Source organism: Oncorhynchus mykiss, chromosome 11, assembly GCF_013265735.2.
Source record: "Oncorhynchus mykiss isolate Arlee chromosome 11, USDA_OmykA_1.1, whole genome shotgun sequence".
Taxonomy (NCBI): Eukaryota; Metazoa; Chordata; class Actinopteri; order Salmoniformes; family Salmonidae; genus Oncorhynchus; species Oncorhynchus mykiss.
The window spans coordinates 59,286,411-59,304,426 of record NC_048575.1 but is presented as its reverse complement, the minus strand read 5'-3'; the positions used below and the strand labels follow the sequence as shown (position 1 = coordinate 59,304,426).

At 45.9% G+C, this 18,016-nt stretch overlaps 1 protein-coding gene across 15 annotated transcripts in view; it reads right to left on the bottom strand.

The window, feature by feature from the left end:
- Positions 1-18,016, bottom strand: part of LOC110536085 (ankyrin-1) — a 190,857-nt gene that overhangs the window by 58,989 nt on the left and 113,852 nt on the right. For 12 of the 15 annotated variants that reach the window (XM_036935945.1, XM_036935949.1, XM_036935944.1 and 9 more), the window contains one exon: positions 545-646. In XM_036935945.1, coding sequence (XP_036791840.1) covers positions 545-646 — 102 coding nt within the window. Of the gene's footprint in view, positions 1-544; positions 647-4,214; positions 4,507-8,124; positions 8,180-12,776; positions 13,183-18,016 lie in introns of those variants that run through there. The other 3 variants (XM_036935948.1, XM_036935946.1, XM_036935947.1) reach the window with 3 other exon arrangements.

Sequence of the window (18,016 nt, the reverse complement as noted above, 5' to 3'; positions counted from 1 at the left end):
CTGACTAGACTAGGTTAACCAGTGCCCTACACTGACTAGACTAGGGTTAACCAGTGCCCTACACTGACTAGGCTAGGGTTAACCTCTCTCTCTTGCCATTTCCCGCTCTATCCATCTTGTTCTGAACCTTGCTGATAAGACTCTTCCTGTGTGTGTGTGTGTGTGTGCTGTTGTTTTGCACGTGCGCGGAATGAAAGATGACTTGTCTTTTTGATCTGCTGTACCTTTACAGTAGTTAACTTGTTTTCTTACGTGTATTCATGCATTGCAGCGCTAGAACAATGCATGAATACACGTAAGAAAACAAGTATGATGATGCAACATCATATATGCAACAATATTATCACAGCCAATGTAAATGGACAAATTAAAAGAAAGACCGTCATAAATCAGGTTCATTAACAGATAATGAAACTTTGACAAACAGGAAAGATTTAATTGGTCCTCCTGGTAAATCCAAAATACATCTTAGAGTTTGGGGACGTGCCCTGATGCACTCTCTAGGAGCATTTTGATTGGTAACCAGGCTTTGTAGCTCTCTCACCTGATTGGCTGTGTTGATGTCTATGCCATTCTTTATGTGGTCAATGGCCTTGTCCATGTTACCAGAACGAGCCGCCCGCAGAAAACTACTGACAGCATCAGCCTGAGAGAAAGAAAGGCAGGGATAAAGGGGGTGGGGGATGAACAGAGGCACATAGAGTGGGAGAGGGACAGATATATGTAAAAAGGGAAGACAGAGAGGGGGATGGAGAGAGATTTCTATTATTGTCATCATTCAAATCAAAACCACACAATGTCAAAGACACACGGACAGGACGAGACTATAGACGCTTTCCATTGGTGTTTTCCTCATCTCCCTCCTCACTGTTATTGAACAGGACAGGACAGTCGACCCAGCCCCCTCCCATTGGCCAATCAGAGCCAGGCCTGGCAGGGTGGGGACCCTAGAGGAGGGGGTGCAGGGGATTGGCGTCCATAAAGACAGACAGCCTCTGTCCCAGGCTCCATCCCCGTCGCCTCTGACTCCCTGAACCATCTGTGTCCCAAATGGCACCCTATTCCCAACATAGGGCTCTGGTCAAAAGTAGAGAATAGGGTGCCAATTGGGATGCAAACCTTAGCGTTATGGTGGGGTGTGTGTCTGCTCTGCTATGCTGCCCAGTGGTGTGGCTGGCGGTCTGGCTGGTGCTCTGGGGTGGTGTGTGTGTGTGTTTAGTGAACGCTCTGCCTAATGGTCTAACACATGGTCTGGCTGTGTTTTTGTCTCTGTTTTGTTTGTGTCTGGGGGCTTCATGCCTCTCAGGCAGGGGTGCTGAAACAGGATCACTCATGCGGCACGAGGGAGAGGGACATGGGGAGAGGGGAAAAGAGAGAGGGACAGAGAGAGAGAGAGAGAAGGAGGGAGATGGAGAGAGAGGGGGGAAAGGGAGAGAGAGAGTCTACTGCGGCAAACCATCCTTCCCCCACCATTAGTCTCTCTCATTCTATCTACAGTATCTAGCTCTATCAATTATTCCCACACTCCTCAGGAGCACTCATGACTCATTTTCACATGGTAACACGTGGTATCACGCCGCCAGTCTCTCTGTCCATCCCTCATTCTCCTTATTTCCTCCCTCTTTTTCTCTCTGGTGTCTGACTAAAGTATGGACAGGGATTTCTCCATGTCAATAAGATCCTGAGCAACCGTCAATACACTTGTTGTGAAATCCCAAGTCCCAAAATCCTACAGAATTACAAACACACACACATTTACACATAGGCCATGCTCAGAAACAAAAACAGACACACACACACACACCCACCCAAGCAAGTGCAACCACACACACAGTGACTCAAAAATGTGTTCAACACAAGTTACTCAACACACACAGTCACAGTGACATTGATGTTGGCCCCCATTCAGCTATGTGTGAAACACTGGCCCTCTTTTCAGACAGTGGTAACAGAGAGAATGAAGACCCACAAGCCCAAGCTGTGGGCATGGCAACTTATGATACAAACCATCACCCATCAACAGAGCACTAGTGCAAGTGGTGCAGCACTGCGCAAAGAAAAGGACTACTTAAAAAAAAGTGAGAGGGAGGGAAAGAGATGGCATGATTGATAAAGAGAAGAGGAAAAAGAATGAAAGGGAAAGCTATTTCCAGCTGCCTGCAGCAGAAAATCTTTCAGAGCATTTCCCTGTAACAAACTGGTAGGCCTTGATAGCTGGGACGCTAGCTAGCAGCACGCTAACTCCACACAGCCTGAGCACACCCAAAACTCACCATGTATCTCTCAGCCATGAGAGATTCATCAAGAAAAAGTCACAATGTTTCCAACTTTCCACCTAAAGGTTAATGTAATCTTGTTTAACATCGCTCCCTAGTTAAAGGAAAAGCTACAGTTCTTTCTGGGAAGTGTACGCTAGTTAGTCTTAGGTAACTTCATGGCTCTCACTTTACATTTTTTTTTGCATATATACACTTTGACAGTTTATCAGGTACACCCATCTAGTACCGGATTGGACCCTCCTATGCCTCCAAAACAGCCTGAATTATTCAGGGCATTCTACAAGGTACCGGAAACCTTCCACAGGGATGTTGGTCCATGTCGACGTGATGACATCACGCAGTTGCAGCAGATTGGACGGCAGTACATTGGATTGAGGTCTGGGGACTGCTCAGGCCGCTCAAGTAAACTGAACTCACTGTCATGTTCCAGGCAATGTTTTCTACTACTCAATTGTCCAGTGTTGGTGATTGTGTGCCCACTGGAGCCAATACTTTTTTTTAGCTGATAGGAGTGGAACCCGGTGTGGTCGTCTGCTGGTATAGCCGATCCGTGACAAGGATCACAGAGTTTTGCGTTCCGAGATAACGTTCTGCACACCACTGTCGTACTGCACCTCTATTTGTCTGTTTGTGGCCCGCCTGTTAGCTTGCATGATTATTGCTTATTATTACCTCTCTCATCAACGAGCTTTTTTCGCCAACAGGACTGCCTGCTGACAAAGTCACTCGTTTTGCCTATTCTAACATTCAATTGAACCGTGACTAAATGCCTCAATGCCTGTCTGCTTGCTTTATGTAGCATGCCACGGCCATGTGACTCTGTCTGTAGGAGCAATCCATTTTTGTGAATGGGGTGGCTAAAAATGGGGTGGCTAAAAACCACCTTAGGATTGATTATAAACAACGTTTGACATGTTTCTACGAACTTTACGGGTACTATTTGGATTTTTCATCTGCCTGTTGTGACTGCGTTTGAGCCTGTGGATTACTGAACAAAACGCGCGAACAAAACTGAGTTTTTTGGATATAAACAGGGACTTTATTGAACAAAACAAACATTTATTGAGTAAATGGGAGTCTTGTGAGTGCAACCATATGAAGATCATCAAAGGTAGGTGATTAATTGTATTGCTATTTCTGACTTGTGTAACAACTCTACTTGGCTGGTAACTGTTTGTAATGATTTGTCTGCTGGGCGCTGTTCTCAGATAATCACATGGTATGCTTTCGCCGTAAAGCCTTTTTGAAATCTCACACCATGGTTGGATTAACAAAAAGTTAATCTTTAAACCGATGTATAACACTTGTATGTTTTATTAATTTTTATAATTTTTCTGTTTTTGAATATGGCGCTCTGCAATTTCACTGGATGTTGGCCAGGTGGGATGCTAGTGTCCCACGTACCCTAGTGAGGTTAACTCTCTCCTTAACTCTCCCCTAACTACCTTCCTAACTTTCTCCTTTCTCTCCTTAACTATCTCCTTAACTCTCTTCTTAACTCTCTCCTTAATTAATTACCTTCTTAACTCTCTCCTGAACTACCTCCTTAACTACCTCCTTAACTACCTCATTAACACTACTTAACTCTTTCTCTCCGTCTGTCAACGCCTTTCTTCACACTGTCACTCTGGAAACGCTATACATGTACAAGACCTTGAACACATAGTCACACAGACATGCACATACACATGTTAAAAACGTATAAAGACTTACTCACACACTGTTCTTGCATACACACTAAAGAGTGTTAGTGTTTAAAGTTGTTTTGATCAACGTCTGTCCCATGTGGAAAGTCAAGGCTGAGACACTGTCTTCTTGGAGTGAACACCAAACTGCACTTAGCTTTTTGCAAGCACTTAGCAGCTAGTTATCTAAGATATAGAAGGTGAACAACAACACTAGGATTGCGCAAGCAGACCTTCATCAGTTACTCACAGTGATAGAGTTGTCCTGGTCAGCCATGGCCTCTCTCCTCTCTCTCCTTTCCTCTCATACTTTGCCTCTCCAACCCGTCCACTGTGAGAAAGGCGATAGCACCCAAATCCCCTCCCTCCAACTTGCTTCACGACAACAAACTGACCCCGTTAGTACTCCTCAATTACTCTTCCTGTTGTACCCACAAACACAGATACACACACCCACCTGTTACAACAGTTAAACTTACCGTGGTGGGGTACCCTCCTGACAGAAATAGAAACTCATACAGTGTGTGTGTGTGTGTGTGTGTGTGTGTGTGTGTGTGTGTGTGTGTGTGTGTGTGTGTGTGTGTGTGTGTGTGTGTGTGCGCACACAGATGTCTAGAAACCTACTTAGCCTCAAATAGATACTGCCCACACATGATGCATAGGGTGCTTCACATTCCACCAAAGACTGTGCACAGCTGGTCAGAGTGTAATTAGGTTGTCTTTTCTAGTTGATTGTGTGTGCAGTCACTGCCATGGTGACTCAGAGAAAATATTTTCTCCACAGTTCAAGCAAAGACAGCTGATGACACACACACACACACACACACACACACACACACACACACACACACACACACACACACACACACACACACACACACACACACACACACACACACACACACACACACACACACACACACACACAGGCCAAGCAGGAGAGTATATGTGGATAACCAGTATGAGGTGGCATGGTAACACCATGGTGACCCCCACTGAGGCCTCCGTAGTTGGCTTACCACCACCCAATCTCTAACCACCCCTACTGCACCCCTTAGCCAACCCCCACTAGCTCCTAGCCCACCCCAACCCTGGGCCTGCAGTTCCACCTGTCCTGGAGCTAGAGGGAGATCAAGACCTGACCAGCACTGCATTACAGAGAAGAGAAGTAGTGGGGAAATTATGTACCTGTTAAGGGCTAGAGTAGGTGATGTGTTAAAAGATGCTTAGTGTCCACGCACGCACGCACTCACACACACACACACGCACGCACGCACGCACACACACACACACACACACACACACACACACACACACACACCCACTAGGCACATCGTCCACCTTCCCCTAGGTCAGCCAAAGTTCAGATCTCAGAGGGTCATTTTAGCACAGGGAGAGTGCAGAAGTCTGACATGAACAGTAGCCTTACTTTTTCAGTTCAATAACTTGGAGAACATGCAATGTCAATGAAGATCTTTGGATAAAATTTACAAGAAGTTATGCACATTTATAATGTTCAGTACAGTGTGTTCATGTTGGTGTGAGTTCAGTCTATACTACTGTGCGAGGTAAGTGTGTGGTGCAGTCAGATAAGGGTAGAAGGGGCACTTTGTAGGCCACACCCGAACTCTGCATGCCAGGCTGACGCAGAGTCACCCCACTCTCAGTGTAAACATGCACACTTTCACTGGCTCACTAGCCTGTCTATCCCTATCCCCTCTCTCTTACACACAAACCATAATACAAACACGCATACGCAGAAGCCTGAAATCCTCTCATGCCTTGTAAATCCTCATGCTAATCTTAACTAACCCAGTGTGATGGAGATGGATGTGGGTCTAGATCCTAGAAGCCCCAGAGAGAGGACAGTGCTGTGTGGTGGGGCTGGAACCACATCATAAATCACCCTCTACTGTTACTGCACTGTATGGAAGGAGAGACAATAAGCTGCAGTGTGTCATCATTAGCATCACATCACACTGTAGCGCTATGGGGTATCCCATTGTCCTCAGGGTCTGTCCACTGTACCTCTGTCTCTTTCTCTTCAATCCTCACATTCTTCCCTTATCACATTTGACTAATTCTACCCTGCTTTACTTCCTTTTCCTTTGTTCATCCCTGTCTCATATAATCCTTGTTCAATCCCTCTCCTCTTTTCCCTCCTCCATTTTCCCTCTCCTCTCAATGCGTGCTCTCTCTCTCTCTCTCTCTCTCTCTCTCTCTCTCTCTCTCTCTCTCCCTCTCTTTCCCCCCCTCTCTCATGCTGGTGCTGCGGCAGACATGATGACATCACCTTCTAGCTGGTGTACTGCAGCAGTGTGACACAGTCGGTGTGTGAGTGTGTGTTTGTCTGTAAGAGATTCAGTGTGTGTGTGCGCACACGTGTGTGTGTGTGGGTGTGTGTGTGTGTGTGTGTGCGTGCATGTATGTCTCATGAGTCCCATTCAGTAGTGTCAACAGTAAGGGATAACTGTCTCTCAGTGTCTAAGTAGGTGTGAAACCTGACAGAGACCAGGGGATAACCAAGGCACAAATGCCTCTGTGTGTGTTTGATGACATGCTTTAAACAGTGACGGTTCTACTTTAAGCCCTGGATGACAGGACCATGTGAGGTTGTGGCTGGGATAGGAAAGAAGGAACAGTGCATGGAGGCATGGAGCTGCCTGGTTTCAGGCTCTTGCTCTCCCAGGGAGTATCACAGGGCTGGGCCATTGATCTTAAGGTAACCCTCTCCTCTGGTCCCTATGAACCTGTGTGTGAGGCTGACCCAGGCAGCTAACCATTAACCTGCAATGAAACGGATGCAGAAACCAGTGCTGAGTCTGCACTATGCATAGCCTGAAGTACACAGATCGCTGTCAACACTGTGATAGATGCATTCTTGAGAATGAATGCATGAAGGTCTGTATGTAGCCTCGCTACTTTTATAGCCTCGCTACTGTACGTATATAGCCTGTCTTTTTTCTGTTGTTTTATTTCTTTACTTACCTATTTTTTGCACTATTGGTTAGAGCCTGTAAGTAAGCATTTCACTGTAAGGTCTACTACACCTGTTGTATATCCGGCGTACGTGACAAATCAACTTTGATTTGATTTTATGTTTATAACACACACAATCCCCTCTCCATAAGCAAATGGCACACTAAGACTTTGCAAAGGTGCACCAGGTGCAAATCATAAATATTTTAGATGACACCTCAGCTATTTGTGGACCCAGCAGAAAGGTGCCAATAAGGGGTGTTACGTGCAGTTTATGACGAGATAGTATCCTGCCCATATAGTATGGCTACAGCATGCTATCTAGGGCCACAACACAACTAAATGGGTGAGTAAATTCCTGCGGAGACGTCTTAAGCAGCTATTCCGTTTCCCTTTTCTGCTGACTTGCATTTGTTCAGGAAATTGATTTTCTTTGCATCTTTCACCTTTCTCCATCCCTCCATCTCTCAGTGTTTTAGCAAGCTAGCTGCGGAGTGAACGCGTTGTTTCCGGTCAGGGTGGTGGTGTTGTGGTGAGGAGGAGCCAGTCAGACAGAGACCCCCAGGGACTCTACTCTGGACACACTTACAGGAATCAGCCTGGTCAAGCAATTACAACCACTCACTCAACACAGTCTGTCTGTCTGGGTCTGGGTCTGTGTTTGTGTCTGTGTCTGTCTGTCTGTCTGTCTGTCTGTCTGTCTGTCTGTCTGTCTGGGTCTGTGTCTGTGTCTGTGTCTGTGTCTGTGTCTGTGTCTGTGTCTGTTTCTGTGTCTCTGTCTGTCTGTCTGTCTGTCTGTCTGTCTGTCTGTCTGTCTGTCTGTCTGTCTGTCTGTCTGTCTGTCTGTCTGTCTGTCTGTCTGGGTCTGTGTCTGTGTCTGTGTCTGTGTCTGTGTCTGTGTCTGTGTCTGTTTCTGTGTCTCTGTCTGTCTGTCTGTCTGTCTGTCTGTCTGTCTGTCTGTCTGTCTGTCTCTCTGTCTGTCTGTCTGTCTGTCTGTCTGTCTGTCTGTCTGTCTGTCTGTCTGTATGTCTGTCTGTCTGTCTGTCTGTCTGTCTGCTTCAGCCATACACACTGATCACAAGCCTAAATTTCCCTCTCCTTTTGACTGTTTACTTTCTCACACTTTCTATCTCTCTTTCTATTTCCGTGTTCTTGTGTGTCTGTCTTTCTCTTTGACTCACCCCTCTATCTGGACCCCTCAGCAGTGGATGAGATTGTCATGGTTTTTGAGATCTTCTGTGGAAAGATGGAGGGAGGGGGAACCATAGAAGTAGCGAGGGGACTGTTTACAGAGCGTGAGAAAGAATGGTAGAAAGTGACGATAATCATGTAGCCTGTGTACTACTGCGTAGTTACGCTATCATTACTTTTGGTAACAAGGATGCAAGTAGAGAGAATTAACTAGAGACTGCTAATAAGTCCCATGTTTATAATAGACTTTGTAATTAGGTTAACAACTAAATAGCTAAGTAGTCACTGCGGGGTTACACTTTAGAGTCTGAGCAGAAGAGAGTGGGTGATTGAGTGAGCTGTGTAGAGAACTCAGAGGGAGTCTGAGCTGTCATCTATGAAATATCAAACAGAAGCACAGTCAGCGGATCTACAGCTTTGATCCGACCATCACTGAGTGTGACTCTATACTGACAATTAAATACGGCTGCAGCATTAAGCTCTGTGTGTGTGTGTGTGTGTGTGTGTGTGTGTGTGTGTGTGTGTGTGTGTGTGTGTGTGTGCGTGGGTGGGCGTGTGCGTGTGCGTGTGCGTGTGATAAAAAGAGACAGAGGACAAGACAGAGAGCAAGGGGGGAGTGAGAATTGCAACCTTATCAGATACAGTAATTGTAACAGTACAAAATGTTTAGCCCATCCTCACAACTATCAATAATGCACACACATAGGTGAATTTAAAATTTCTTAATGGAACATTCCACTACTAAACGATATTTTGGTATTTGTTTCAGTGGTCCATTGTTGACATAGTCCCAAAATGTTTTGCTTGTCAGCAATCAAGTTTTCAAGATATGTAACATTCAAAATACAGAAATCATCCCGTATGATGCATTTTGCATCCGGTAATGCAAAACGCAGTAACCTGGACCCGTACAAATCAGCTGGTCTTGACAATCTGGACCCTCTATTTCTGAAACTATCCGCCGCCATTGTCGCAACCCCTATTACCAGCCTGTTCAACCTCTCTTTCATATCGTCTGAGATCCCCAAGGACTGGAAAGCTGCCGCAGTCATCCCCCTCTTCAAAGGGGGAGACACCCTGGACCCAAACTGTTACAAACCTATATCCATCCTGCCCTGCCTATCTAAGGCCTTCGAAAGCCTAGTCAACAAACAGATCACTGACCATCTCGAATCCCACCGTATCTTCTCCACTGTGCAATCTGGTTTCCGAGCCGGTCACGGGTGCACCTCAGCCACGCTCAAGGTACTAAACGATATCATAACCACCATCGATAAAAGACAGTACTGTGCAGCCGTCTTCATCGACCTGGCCAAGGCTTTCGACTCTGTCGATAACCATATTCTTATCGGCAGACTCAGTAGCCTCGGTTTTTCTAATGACTGCCTTGCCTGGTTCACTAACTACTTTGCAGACAGAGTTCAGTGTGTCAAATCGGAGGACATGTTGTCCGGTCCTCTGGCATTCTCTATGGGGGTGCCACAGGGTTCAATTCTCGGGCCGACTCTTTACCCCGATCCACCTCTACGCAGACGACACCATTCTGTATACTTCTGGCCCTTCCTTGGACACTGTGCTATCTAACCTCCAAACGAGCTTCAATGCCATACAACACTCCTTCCGTGGCCTCCAACTGCTCTTAAACGCTAGTAAAACCAAATGCATGCTTTTCAACCGTTCGCTGCCTGCACCCGCACGCCCGACTAGCATCACCACCCTGGATGGTTCCGACCTAGAATATGTGGACATCTATAAGTACCTAGGTGTCACTCACGCCGCCAAACTTACCCTAGTAAAACTGACTATCCTACCGATCCTCGACTTCGGCGATGTCATCTACAAAATAGCTTCTAATACTCTACTCAGCAATGCAGTTTATCACAGTGCCATCCGTTTTGTTACTAAAGCACCTTATACCACCCACCACTGCGACCTGTATGCTCTAGACGACTGGTCCTCGCTACATATTCGTCGCCAGACCCACTGGCTCCAGGTCATCTACAAGTCCATGCTAGGTAAAGCTCCGCCTTATCTCAGTTCACTGGTCACGATGGCAAGACCCACTCAACAGGTGTATCTCACTGATCATCCCTAAAGCCAACACCTCATTTGGCCGCCTTTTCCTTCCAGTTCTCTGCTGCCTGTGACTGGAACAAATTGCAAAAATCGCTGAAGTTGGAGACTTTTATCTCCCTCACCAACTTTAAACATCTGCTATCTGAGCAGCTAACCGATCGCTGCAGCTGTACATAGTCCATCGGTAAATAGCCCACCCAATTTACCTATCTCATCCCCATACTGTTTTTATTTATTTACTTTTCTGCTCTTTTGCACACCAGTATCTCTACCTGCACATGACCATCTGATCATTTATCACTCCAGTGTTAATCTGCTAAATTGTAATTATTCGCCTACCTCCTCATGCCTTTTGCACACAATGTATATAGACTCTTTTTTTCTACTGTGTTATTGACTTGTTTATTGTTTACTCCATGTGTAACTCTGTGTTGTTGTCTGTTCACACTGCTATGCTTTATCTTGGCCAGGTCGCAGTTGTAAATGAGAACTTGTTCTCAACTAGCCTACCTGGTTAAATAAAGGTGTAATTTTAAAAAAAAGAGTTAAATTATATGATGCAAAATGCATCATAAGGGGATGATTTCTGTATTTTGAATGTTACATATCTTTAAGGTTGCATCATCTGGCCTTTCACGGCATGCTTAACCAGATGATGTCTGCTGCTGCTGAGCGTCTTTGCTGTAGCCACAATCCCCCTCCAAACCTAAGTGCTGAATCAGCAGTCCTCTGGCTATACAGTATACAGACAAAATATCGTAGATGTCTGCTGTGTGTCTTTTAATCTTCATACTACCTAAATTAGCAGGAGCTTCAGTGAAGTCGAGATAAAATGATGTAGCTAATGAGAGATAAGTGTACTGATCATCAGCTTACTTACCACCCACCCACAACAGACATTCCACAACAGAACAGACATTCCACAACAGAACAGAACAGAGCACTAAACTAAGTCATAACAAGATTCAAAGAAGACTACAGAACAGGACACACAGCCATCACACACACGCACGTCTCACACACAATCTCACAGACACACATGCACCATTACTCCCTAAAATGTATCCCAAACGACTAGCTAGACTCTCTCCCCTACGGAGATCTGTAGTTGCTATGGGACACCAAGTCAAATGAATGTAATGGACAAAACATGAACAGCCAGAAGTTCTGTTTTGAGAGAGTTAAAGTAAAAAAAAGATTCAGTCAACATTCTGTCACTATTGTTCTATTCTATTGAAGGCAACTAAAAACAAATTAACTAAAAGATGAATCTGTTTAATATGAGACAAATGTCATCAGGAAGCATCAATATGGAATAGACAACTGTGTTTACACTGTCTCAAATAGCCCTCTACTCATCAACTCCTTGTCCTCTATCCTTCACTCGCTTTCTCTCTGTGACAGACAGAGACAAGGACAGATTCATTAATGAAGGGAAGACCACATAGAGAGAGGGAAGCGAGGAAGAGGTCTCCAAATAGTTAATGAAGAGAGAATCTTAGCTGCATGAAGATGTAGGAAAGTAAAGATGAGCTGATCTAAGTGAATTATACTGTAACTGAAGATTAATATATTAGAAGGGTTGGAGTTGCATCCGTTCATTGATTCAAAATAGAGAGATGATCAAAATAAAAGGATAGTTTAATAACTGTGCAGTAAAATGATTTAGGTGGACAGACAGGGGAAATTGACAGTTGGGTTAGTTAGAAATCACCGGGAAAGGTAGTGGAAGTTCTAAGAAAGTGATCTAAGACCACAACATGGTTAAACTTTAGTATACAGAAACAAGACTGCTAAACAGAGCAAACAGATAAACCCACAAACAGACTGTCAGAGAGACAGTAGCATGACGAATACAGACTGTCAGAGAGACAGTAGCATGATGAATACAGACTGTCAGAGAGACAGTAGCATGATGAATACAGACTGTCAGAGAGACAGTAGCATGATGAATACAGACTGTCAGAGAGACAGTATCATGATGAATACAGACTGTCAGAGAGACAGTAGCATGATGAATACAGACTGTCAGAGAGACAGTAGCATGATGAATACAGACTGTCAGAGAGACAGTAGCATGATGAATACAGACTGTCAGAGAGACAGTAGCATGATGAATACAGACTGTCAGAGAGACAGTAGCATGATGAATACAGACTGTCAGAGAGACAGTAGCATGATGAATACAGACTGTCAGAGAGACAGTAGCATGAGGAATACACACTGTCAGAGAGACAGTAGCATGATGAATACAGACTGTCAGAGAGACAGTAGCATGAGGAATACAGACTGTCAGAGAGACAGTAGCATGATGAATACAGACTGTCAGAGAGACAGTAGCATGATGAATACAGACTGTCAGAGAGACAGTAGCATGATGAATACAGACTGTCAGAGAGACAGTAGCATGAGGAATACACACTGTCAGAGAGACAGTAGCATGAGGAATACACACTGTCAGAGAGACAGTAGCATGAGGAATAGAGTGAAGGAGAGAGTGAAGAGATTACAGTGATAAAGGAATAATAAGGAGACAGTTATGGAACACAATCCAGTTTCTACTCACTCCACAGGTGATGAGCTTGGCCGGCATGCTTGCTGACCCTCCACTCCCTCTCTCTGCTTTTCTCTCTCTCTCTCTCTCTCTCTCTCTCTCTCTCTCTCTCTCTCTTACTCTCTTACACACACACTCTACTGTTGTTTCCTTGCCCCCCGAGAGTGTTTGCTGGGACTGGGCACTGAGACCATGTCCTACCTAAACACACACACGCAGACACACACACTTGAGTGCACAGGGCCCGTCCAGTGTGGGAGGGGAGGGGGTGTTTATCTCTAGAGGAATGCTGCCTGTATCTAAAGACACACATTGAACACACACTCCCCTCAATCTCACGCTGTGTCGCCTCGCCCACTACCTCTCCCTGTCTCTCTTTCACTCATTTGTCTATTTCCTTTTCTCTCTTTCTTCATCTTCTCTCCTCCATGACACTTTCCATTTACTGTCTTCCTCTCTCTCCACCAGCTCCCCCCTCGTTCTCTCTCTTTACTTTTCACTTGTTTTGATGTCCCCCAGCTCTCTCTCTTTCACCTCGAGATTGATCCCTCGGGGTGAAAGAGAGAGTGTAGAGTGTGTGTTGATCCCTTCTTTTCTGCTATCCCTCCTTAGCTACATGTCTTCCCACATCTCTCTGTCCCTCCTGCCTTTTTTTTGTAACAGCCAGACAGTCTTTTTTTTTCTCAGCCTGCCATTTACAGACAGGCGTTGTGTTTTGGGTGGAGAATTCCTGTGCTCTGTGAGCGGGTCTGTTCCAGTCTGTGGAATGACTTACAGTGACAAAGCGCCCAGTGGGGGGGCCATTTACGTTGCCACTACCCCATGACAATGGACCAGACGCACGGGGCGGGGGGAGGCCAGCCTCTCAAAGGGCCCTGCCTTTTTTAATAAAGCGTCCGTCATTCCCTGCCTGAAAAGGCCTCCTTTTCTCCCCCTCTTCCTCCTCTCTGTCTCTCCTGGCTAAACGCTGGGAAAAGCACATTGCTGCCAAAACCACGCAGAGAGATAAATGCTTGTAGGAGAGGAGGATGTGAGGAGAGGGGGATGTGGGGAGAGGGGGATCTGAGGAGAGGGGGATGTGGGGAGAGGGGGATGTGAGGAGAGGGGGATGTGAGGAGATGGGGATGTGGAGAGAGGGGGATATGAGGAGAGGGGGATGTGGGGAGAGGGGGATGTGGGGAGAGGGGGATGTGAGGAGAGGGGGATGTGGGGAGAGGGGGATGTGAGGAGAGGGGGATGTGGGGAGAGGGGGATGTGAGGAGAGGGGGATGTGGGGAGAGGGGGATGTGAGGAGAGGGGGATGTGAGGAGATGGGGATGTGGAGAGAGGGGGATATGAGGAGAGGGGGATGTGGGGAGAGGGGGATGTGGGGAGAGGGGGATGTGGGGAGAGGGGGATGTGAGGAGAGGGGGATGTGAGGAGAGGGGAACCAAAGCCCCTCCCGAGAGGGGGTTATACACCACTCAGTAGCACTGGACTGTGACCTCGGTAAACATATCTCGTGACTGGCTCAGCCCTGTGTTCGGGTGTGTTTGTGGGGGAGAGTTACCAGTGCCAACCACTGCAGAGCAGGGGACTGGAGACAATAATGTACATGAAGAGATGACAAATTAGCCCGTGGTCCTCAGCTATAGAGGAAAAACAAGCTCCTTTCATAATCCTAGTATTATCGAACAAAACTCTGCTCTGTCATATCCCATGGCTCTGAGTCCACTGAGGAAGCTAAAGTTGAATGATAACATAGCAGGAATAACAGACTGATAAGAGCCCTTCAGATTCCAGACGTACATAATGATGGAACCAGTCTGGTATCTTTCAAGAGCCAATGATGTTTCCTGTTACAGAGACTTCTAAAACAGCAACATTCTGATACTGATTCTCATACTTTTACCAAGCAGTCTGTCTGGCCTCCTATAGTCATACTTTACCAAACAGTCTGTCTGGCCTCCTATAGTCATACTTTACCAAACAGTCTGTCTGGCCTCCTATAGTCATACTTTACCAAACAGTCTGTCTGGCCTCCTGTAGTCATACTTTACCAAACAGTCTGTCTGGCCTCCTATAGTCATACTTTACCAAACATTCTGTCTGGTCTGCCATAGTCATACTTTACCAAACAGTCTGTCTGGTCTGCCATAGTCATACTTTACCAAACAATCTGTCTGGTCTGCCATAGTCATACTTTTACCAAACATTCTTTCTGGCCCACACATGAGCTCAAGACTAGGCCTAGACGGGTACATAGAGGGACAGAGAGAGGTACGACCCACTACTCAGAATGTGTATGGCCCAGGGTTATATATTGAGATATACTGTGCTCTCCTGTTTTGTGGTGTGGCTGATTTAGGTTGGGGACAGACGTGCCCTCTAGATTTCACATCTTGCCCCCCCTCATGAGCAGGACAATTACTCTCTCTCCCTGCTCTTTAGGGCCACTGCCATCAGCATGTGGCGGGCGCTTTGTGGGGTTTTATTGCCTATTTCCTGATGCTTGCTGAAACACTGAGGAGACTTCAAAATGTGGGGGAGGAATCAACATCAACATGGACACTCCGTCAGTCCCCCTCTTTTAACCTGTCATTCTGTCACACACTTTCGTTGACACACACACGCGCACGCACGCATGCACACACGCACGCACGCACACAAGTCGCAGGTCCCAGTCAGCTATTATTCACTTTTTAGAGAACCATCTCTTCATTTGTGAATATGGTGTTTATTTGAGTTGCAGGGGACATTTGTTTTGTAACTGTGTGCTTTATTCTTGGCTGTGCATGTTTTCGTTGGTTTGCTGTGCCTCTCTCTCCTCTGTGTGTTTCCCCTAATTGATTAATTTAGTCCCACCCCCTTGGCTGGTCTCCTTGGAGATGGGCGTTGCCCTGGACTGGCACACCTGTATTGATTCACTCTAACGAGCCACTGCACTGCTCAAAAGGAGAGCTCAGAGCTTACTTCCGTGACTGCTACTTGCCCAAGAGGGTGGAGCCGAACCGATGCCTCTACAATGCTCAGATGACGGCTGACACAATGCACACTATTTCCAGTGGTGTGTATTCATGCATGCCAAGAAAAAAACATCAATTTAATTTTCCTACATTTCACAAGAGGCTGAATGTATCTCACAGGAGAAAGCATCCGAGTGAGTGAAACAGCGCCCCTCTGTCTCTCTACATGTTGTCTCTACATGTAGGCTATCTATCTGATGCTGTCAAGTCCAAACGAGTATGACATTGTTGCCGCCCGTTACATTAAAGACAAGGGAAGCCAGCAAGGGTCTGGCCTCCTTGACAAAAGTATTTAAAAAACTGGCCTTCCGAGTGGAACAGCGGTCTAAGTCATTGCATCGCAGTGCTTGTGGCGTCTCTACAGACGCCACATCCCAGGCTGTGTCATAACCGGCCGTGACTGGGGCGGCGCACAATTGACCAAGCGTTGTCCGGGTTAGGGAACGGTGTTTCCTCCATGTAACACTGTGACCATATCATTTCAGAGCAATGGCAGCAACTTCAGACCAAGATACGAACGCATGCGCACACACATAAACCACATCCCTGGACAGCCACATCATACAATGCATTCGGAAAGTACTCAGACCTCTTGACATTTTCCACATTTTGTTACGTTACAACCTTATTCTAAAATATATATTTTTAAATTCCCCCTCATCAATCTGAAATCTGCCCATAATATCATAGCAAAACTTTTTGTTGTTTTTTTTTGCACATTTTTGAACCTCTGCTATGAGACTCGAAATTGAACTCCGGTGCATCCTGTTTCCATTGATAATCCTTGATGTATCTACAACTTCATTGTTGTCCACCTGTGGTAAATTCAATTGATTGGACATGATTTGGAAAGAGACACACCTGTCTATATAAGGTCCCACAGTTGACAGTGCAATTCAGAGCAAAAACCAAGCAATGAGGTCAAAAGAATTGACCGTAGAGCTCTGAGACAGGATTGTGTCGAGGCACAGATCTGGGGAAGGGTACCGAAAAATGTCTGCAGCATTGAAGGTCCCCAAGAACACAATGGCCTCCATCATTCTTAGATGGAAGAAGTTTGGAACCACCAAGACTCTTCCTAGAGCTGGCCGCCCAGCCAAACTGAGCAACCAAGGAGAAGGGCCTTGGTCAGGGAGGTGACCAAGAACCTGATGGTCACTCCGACAGAGCTCCAGAGTTCCTCTGTGGAGATGGGAGAACCTTCCAGAAGGACAACCATCTCTGTAGCGCGCCACCATTCAGGCCTTTATGGTTGTGGCCAGACGGAAGCCATTCCTCAGTAAAAGGCACATGACAGCCAGCTTGTAGTTTGTCTAAAGGCATCTAAAGACTCTCAGACCATGAGTAACAAGATTCTCTGGTCTGATGAAACCAACACTTTGGACTGAATGCTAAACGTCTGGAGGAAACCTGGCACCATCCCTACGGTGAAGCATGGTGGTGGCAGCATAATGCTGTGGGGATGTTTTTCAGCGACAGGGACTGGGAGCCTAGTCAGGATTGAGGGAAAGATGAACGGAGCACAGAGATACAGAGATCCTTGATGAAAACCTGCTCCAGAGCACTCAGGACCTCAGACTGGAGCGAAGTTTCACCTTCCAACAGGACAACGACCCTAAGCACACAGCCAAGACAACGCAGGAGTGGCTTCAGGACAAGTCCTTGAGTGGCCCAGTCAGAGCCCGGACTGGAACCCAATCGAACATCTCTGGAGAGACCTGAAAATAGCTGTGCAGCCACGCTCCCCATCCAACCTGACAGAGCTTGAGAGGATCTGCAGAGAAGAATGGGAAAAACTCTCCAAATACAGGTGTGCCAAGCTTCTAGCGTCATACCCATGAAGAAAAAAGGTGCTTCAACAATGTACTGAGTAAAGAGTCTGAATCCTTATGTAAATGTGATATATCAGTTTTATTTAAAAAAAATGTAAATCTGTTTTTGCTTTGTCATTACGGGGTATTGTGTGTAGATTGCTGAAAAAAAACAATTTAATCAATTTTAGAATAAGGCCGTAACGTAACAAAATGTGGAAAAAGTTTTTTTTAAAAGTCAAAATGTGGAAAACTTACGTTGATTGGACTAAATTGTTTTTGGCATCTTTTACATAGTTGTTGATTTGATGATGATGAAATGGTGCTGGAATAGTGGAGGCGGCTCCTGTTTTCTCTCTGACTCTAAATCAATAGTTTAGTGGTCCGAAAATGTTGGAAACATGAACATGCTTGACTATGCTGTACTGTAGGTCAT